Source organism: Drosophila navojoa, chromosome X (assembly GCF_054131105.1).
Source record: "Drosophila navojoa isolate 15081-1374.11 chromosome X, UAZ_NAV_1.0, whole genome shotgun sequence".
Lineage (NCBI taxonomy): Eukaryota > Metazoa > Arthropoda > Insecta > Diptera > Drosophilidae > Drosophila > Drosophila navojoa.
In genome coordinates this window covers 25,996,786-26,003,635 of record NC_142895.1, presented here as the reverse complement: position 1 = coordinate 26,003,635, position 6,850 = coordinate 25,996,786, and the positions used below count along the sequence as shown (strand labels likewise).

The following is a 6,850-nucleotide window of genomic DNA, read 5'->3' as shown; positions in this document are numbered from 1 at the left end:
CACATATATTACGAGCTGCGCTAAAATGAAACATCTAATATATGTACATATGTATGTGTATATTTTTAGAATTTGTTGCACAACGATCACAAAATGACTGGAGGAAATGATTTTTGTACTTATTATCTATTGATACATAGAGCCATATAATATTATCAACAACTGAGACGTCATTATCTAAGTTTGTCTCGACTTTTTATCTACCGTCAAAATTGAAAGTCATCTATTTAGCACTCTTTGTGGTTGGCAAAGCTATTCGCATTTAACTGCTGTTTAATGATGAGTTCAGTCCTTGGCTATGGCTGTGGATGAGATGGTGCGAAAGAAAGCGTTTGCGAATGAGCGCAATCGGGGCGACAATCGCATTGACAATGATCGATAACATGTGGTAAATGGAGAGGTAATGTCATCTCAATATCAATTTCACCAGCGATTCGCGAGCGGTGGCCCATTGTGATTCGTTGCGCACTTTGTTCGCGCCGTGCTGGCTATGACGTCAGTGGCAGGGGCCGCGGACGTCGCGACGTCGACGGCGGCGTGACGCGTAATTATTTGTCAGACGCAGACGCAGCCGCGGCCAGCGACCAGCGACCAGCGACCAGCGACCAGTATCTAGCGACGAGGCAGATTGACGACAGAAGGAACAAGAATAATAGAGAGAGGGAGAGAGAGTGGGAAGAGAAAAAAGGGCGCCAAAATATGACAGAGTGTGTGTATGTGTGTTAGAGAGTTTGAGTGTGAGTGTGCAAACACTCCCGATCAGTCATGAAACCTGTGGGCGGCATCGGCAGCGACGCATGCTTGACTGCTAAAGTGCCGCCCCATCAAGCGGCATAAATAACAAATAACGAAAATGAAGAGACAACAGCAAACAGAACAAGCAAAGTGCAATTTTTGACAAGACGCTGACGTCGCCGCTGACGCTGATGTGACGCCGATTGCCACCGTCCCGTTGTCTCGTTGCGAAATGGAAACCACTTTAGGCAACACACCTGCGATAGACGCCGAACTGTATGTATTGGCAATTATGTATGTATGCGTATTTCTCTGTGTGTGGTGTGTGTGTGTGTTTGTATTTGTGTTTCGCTTGAACGGCGAATTGCATTACGTCAATGTAATTGACGAAATGGCTAACACTAAGAAAACTGAAGGATAACATAAGCGCGCTCTTATAATCAGTCTAACAGCCTCTCTCTCTCTCTCTCTCTCTCTCTCTTTTTTTCTCGCTCTTATACTCTGCTGCTGGCCCAGTAACCGATTGAAGTCAACTTTCAATGAATCGCTTCCACAATGAATGCTGTTGAGAGGGAGGGCGCGTACAATGAATGTACACATGTACATATTCATGCGAGCATGCGTGTACTTGTGTATATGTATTCATTTATGCATAAGTGTGTACATCTATTTCACACTTTAGCCTTAGCTTTATGTTTATTGCACACGAAAATGGCCAGAGCAAGCGTTTGACGCGCACACGCACGCGCACATTGTACGCTCTGCGTTTATCGTTGCCAGGGCTGGCGCGCTCCCTTGCTCGCTCGCTCGCTCCTAAGCAAATTGGGCTTTAGCAAATACGGCAGCCATATAAATACCACTTGCGAATTGTAACTACATATGTATGTATGTATGTATGTATATATTTGTGGTTTATATCAAGTGTGTAGTTGCTTACTATGTTTGACAGGCAATTAATGTGAACTTAAATTGTTTGCGGTTGCGGTACGAGCCGGGTTGTGCAACTGCTGCAGCAGCCCTGGCTGTTGCATTCATTGCATTTTCCCATGCGCTGACATTGATCAATTGCAAACACTTTAAAGCCTGTCTCTGCCTCTGCTTCTGTCGCTGTCGCTGGTGCTGCCACTGTATGTGTGTGTGCTTGTGTATGTGTATGTGTTTAGATATTGAATTTAGCAGCTGTTTAAAACACATGCAAATTACATTTTAACTCTTTTAGCTATTTGGCTCGCAGCTTTTTCTTTTGCGTTTTTGCCGTTTCGTTTCGATTGCTTTTCTTCGTTGTTGTTGTTATTTAGTTTTATTTATTTTTTGTATGCACATATGTATACATATACATTTTTTTCGTTTTTGTAACGGTCGGCAACACGTTTGACGCGTACGTTGACGAGCGAGCGAGCGTGCGGACAAGAGAACGCGGCGACGTTGGCGGCGCTTGCTTCGCGTTTCACTGTGCGCAAGCAACTGTTTTCTTTTTTTCTTTTTTTTTATTTATTTATTTTGTTTCGTTCCGACTTAAGCTCAAACAGACTCAAATTCTCACACATCGGCTTAGCGGGCCACGCGGGGCCTGAGGCGTGGTTCATTGGAGGCTTGCCCGGTGTTTAAGCTGCTCTGCTCTGCTCTGCTCTGCTCAGCTCAGCTCTGCCCGACTCGACTCGACTTAGCTCTGCTTCTGCTCTGCGCCGCTAGCTAATAAACTAGGCTAGCTTCTGTGGCCGATGCACAAATACTAGCGCATGCATATAAATATAATTTAAAGCACACACACACACACACACACATACATACATACATAGATTCACGCGTGTTCATTTTATTTATTTTGGGCGCGCATTTTAGCTAGTTAAATATTAATTTTAATTCATTGAACGCACACTTCGCACTCTTCTGTCAATTGCCTATTTTTATACATAAACACAAGTGCATACATACAAATTTATATGGCTGTGTGTGTGTAATTGTGTATTGTTTGCCTTTTCTATTTGCTTTAACGCTCGTTTTCGCATGCTACTGTTAAATTTAACATTTTTTCTTTTCCCTGCTCTCGTTAGCATCTCCCGTTAAACTAGCTGTCAAATATTTAACAACCAGAATGGCCGTCATAGGCCGAAGATCATTTTGCTAAAGATTTGCCCGCTTACAGGCGCAAGCAGCATTGCCAGTCTTACATACGAAAAAGCATTGCCAGCTTACAGGCCAAGCGTAGCCGGCTTTAGGGCGCAATTCAGCATTTTTGCCACTGAGAGGCTATGTTCGGATGGATTACTAGGATTCTTAATTTCGAGTTCCACAAAAGTAAGGCTCCATCTGGAGGGTTGTAACCGAAATGTAAGGAATATAAGAGAAGAGAGACAACTATAGGAAGGAAACTACGAATATAGCTGGCTTGTTGAAAATTCGATGTTCCATAGAGACTTACAGATTGAAACTCTCATGGAACTTATTCAGCAACACAGTTTCAGGTATGCGAATAAACTCTCAGCGTATTCAAATCACCTAGCACATAATCTGAATATTAGCAACAGAAGATTACAAGATTACATACATCCTCTGCATCTTCGGGAAATCAGATAAACGTAAAAGATTTTACAACAGTAGTAATAAAGAAAATCTAGATCTAAGATTATTACAGCACTAAGATAATAAGAGCATCAAGTCTCAGAATAAAGCAGAGCTTAATAAAATAATAACAAAATAAAATTTATATATACATATAAAAAAAATATTTATTCAAAAATATTTTAACACATTTTGAAATATTTCTTTCACAAGTACTTAATTATAGTTATTTAAAACAAAAATAAAATTAATATTCACTGTACACATCAAAAATCTTCCAAAATATTTTTTGATGTGCAATTTCTTTTCTTTCAATTTTCAAATCGAATTTCTAACCATTTTTCACATATTGTTAGTAAGAACGATCGTAAACCTTAAACAGGTGTTTTTTTTTATTTTGCATTAAAAACACAACTTGAAAAATGTACATTCAGCGTTAAAAGTTAAGAGCTATGAATTACAAAATATAGCCATAATGCTTGTCCGTATGCATACTTGCTTGTGTATGTGTGTGTGTGTGAGTCTGTTGTTAACCTGAGTAAAAGTCCAGTTGAATGCGAGTCGTATACTTGCATTACACTGGCCCGCAATGAAGTGGTGAACGAGGAAGGGCAGGGAAGGAGTGGGATTGTAGAAAAAAATGTCATTACAAATAATAAATCAAGTGTTCTACATATTAAGAAACAATATTCAGTTTGCTAAAGAAAAACAACTTCGTCAGTGTCAACGATGGCGTCGCTCCCGGTCCCGCTCCCGGTCCCGTTCACGATCCCGCTCACGGTCACGGTCACGGTCCCGGTCCCGATCGCGCTCCCGTTCCCTTTCCCTATCCCTATCACGCTCCCGCTCCCGCTCTCGATCGCGCTCCCTATCCTTATCCTTCTCGCGTTCATCGTTATGATCGTTGTACCGATGACGGCTGCCACGCTCCTCGCGTTTGCGATCGTGACGATGACGACTCTTGCTGCGGCTGCGACTGCGGCTTCGCGAGTTTTGTCTGTGCTTGTGCTTCTTCTTGTGCTTGCTGCTGCGACGCCGCTCGACACGATCGCCGCGGTCGCCCCGCTCCCCATAGTCCTTCTCGCGCTCGACATGGCCATACGGCAGCATCGAGGAGGCTAGCGCCGGCGGTGGGTAATCGTCGTAGCAGCGACTGCGGCCATACGATGACCCAGATGCTGGCGCTCCATAGTAGTCGCGATCGTCATGATCATTACGATAGTTGGCAGGCGGATAGCCACCTCCGCCGGAACGTGCCGCACCATGGCCACGCCCACCGCCTTCATAGTCATCACAGCCTGTCGCCACGGCTGCGGCAGAGCCGAGCGCAGCTGCCGCCGCACCGTTGCCCCGACCCGTGCTCAGCTGGCTGATCGTGATACCCTGCTCCCGGCAGTATTGCTCGATCCGCTTCTCGATCTGCTTCTGTATAGGCACGGGAATGCGCGGAAAGAGCGTGGAGAACCAGTCCAGCTTTGTCATGAACTGATATACCATCTGGCCAATAGTCATCACCTGGACGGGCACACACCGAGAAGCGAATAGAGAATGTTGATTAGTCGAATGTGTACGCGATTGCAGAATTGAAGGAATTCGTTGTGCATATTGATTGGTGGCTCATACAGTTGACTCACCTGGCCGCCGCCCGCTTTGACGTCGATCTCCTCTTCGTCTTGCAGATAATCCTCGTACCAGTCATACAAGTCTCCCGGCGGCTGCGTATAGCGTAAGTACATAAAACCTAAAGACAATTGACACAAAAACCACAATTACTTATTAGTGAGCACACACACACAGTCATAAATAAGAAGAGGATAGCACGCAGCTCAGCGAGATCATAATTAGTATTAATTGAGTTTGTAATAAGGAAAAATACTATCGAAGAGTGAACTAACCCAACACGTATATGACTAATATATATGGTATAACTAATGTTCATACATATTCAATATATATAACATAATGCAAAGATTTATCTATTATGAAGATCAAATTGGTGAGCTATTGGCAAACTTTGGAACACTGTATTTAAGCGAATCTAGGGTATACTGTATATGCCATATGGCATCGCAAATCATGGTTATAATATAACATAAACATATTTGTATACAATATCATGGTATAACTATCAGTGTTCAATTATTCTCAATAAAAATATGATAACTTTATATTGTTTATGATATAAACACGTCTATGAATTTGATTGCAATTCTAAGAAAATAATAAAAATTGATATGTTGAAACTCAACTGGATCAAATGAGCTGCGTACTGACTGACATAGATAGAGGGAGAGTGGGACAGATAAAGACGCGGGTGGAGCAGGAGCAAGCAACGAGTGAGACACGGCTGAACTCATGCGACTTACCAACCACCTACCTAGTGCCCGAATGTAGGCTGAGTCTGTATGGTTGAGTAGTCCGTTCACTTGCTTGCGCGTCAGACGGAGCGTGTAGAGCTTGTAGAGCAGACAGTAGGCGGTGGATACGATGCCGCCTGCGCCAACACCGCGTACCTGCAAACGAAAAGCATTAGCATATCGTGCTGCACTTGTCACTTTAATCAACGGATTAAATATTATCGCCAACGATTAGCGCTACATTTCATAAACTCACACCGCCGCACATGCCCGTCTGGCCGGAGGTCTTGCGCGAGCCACGCTCCCAGGGCTCCATGTGCTTGACTTGGTAGTAGATCTCGTCGACGACCTCATGGTATGTTTTCAGCTTGAATAGATGAACTGTGCGGGCGAAAGCAACAACAAATTGTATATCTCTCGTGCCTCTGTTTTTCTTTTTTGTTTTTTGGCGGGTAAATTTTGGTTAGTTTGGCTTACCTTTAAAATAGCTGGAGCTCTGTATGTTGGCCAAAATCAGGGGATTGAGGTTCATTGAGGTCTCATTGCCCCACAGTGGCAGCGTATTGTGCTGTTTGCCAGCACCGGCCTTTTTGCCGCCGGCGCCACCGGCGGAAGACGCCGTTGAATATTCTAATAGAGCAACAGCAAGCGAGCATTGAAGACGCCGCGAAAGAGACAGAAAGATATACACACAAGTTCAGATGAATTTAATGGGATTGTTGAGCCAAAGTGGAATGCCCAGGACGGGCGCACACTACCTTACCTTCGTCCATGACTCCAGTTTAGATATTAGTGTTAATATTGTGCATTAATTTTGCACATTTAAGTGACTTTTTTGGCCGAGCAATCTGAAACTGCAAACGTTTGCGTACAGCGAAAATATCAATGTGTGTTGGTCAGCAAAATTAGGGATGCTAGAAACCCAAGTCGATAAGTTTAAGAACGACCACTATCGATACAAGTGAAATGTGATTCGTGTGCGCATATCAAACTATTGTATATGAAATCATATAAAGTGTACATGCCATTAGCTTATTTGGAAAGTTAAGAAATAATTTAATGGAGACTCGCACCAAAAAATCAAGGTTCATTAAATATTTATGAATATCGATGTACCATTATCAGATGTTCTGGCGATATTTACATAAGAATGCAGTTGGTTCATTTGAATTGGTAACTCAACTGGTCTTATACGA

General features: G+C 43.2%; 1 protein-coding gene across 2 annotated transcripts; it reads right to left on the bottom strand.

The window, feature by feature from the left end:
* Nucleotides 1-3,438: 3,438 nt before the first annotated feature.
* LOC108656665 (uncharacterized) lies at nucleotides 3,439-6,575 on the bottom strand. 2 transcript variants are annotated; one of them, XM_018108880.3, is made up of 6 exons: nucleotides 6,418-6,575; nucleotides 6,132-6,284; nucleotides 5,911-6,035; nucleotides 5,675-5,810; nucleotides 4,932-5,038; nucleotides 3,439-4,812 (listed from the first exon to the last, which is right to left on the bottom strand). In XM_018108880.3, the coding sequence occupies exons 1-6, from the start codon at nucleotides 6,425-6,427 to the stop codon at nucleotides 4,021-4,023; spliced, it is 1,323 nt and encodes a 440-aa protein (XP_017964369.1). In that variant the 5' UTR covers nucleotides 6,428-6,575; the 3' UTR covers nucleotides 3,439-4,020. The 2 variants fall into 2 exon arrangements, with proteins under 2 accessions (XP_017964369.1, XP_017964370.1); XM_018108881.3 differs by having other exon boundaries at nucleotides 6,413-6,568.
* Between the last annotated feature and the right edge of the window lie 275 nt (nucleotides 6,576-6,850).

Coding starts and splice junctions, on each gene's coding strand:
- LOC108656665 (XM_018108880.3), bottom strand. Junction 6,036..6,131: donor GAGCTCCAGCTATTTTAAAG/GTAAGCCAAACT, acceptor TCGCCCGCACAG/TTCATCTATTCAAGCTGAAA. Junction 4,813..4,931: donor TCAAAGCGGGCGGCGGCCAG/GTGAGTCAACTG, acceptor GTGCCCGTCCAG/GTGATGACTATTGGCCAGAT.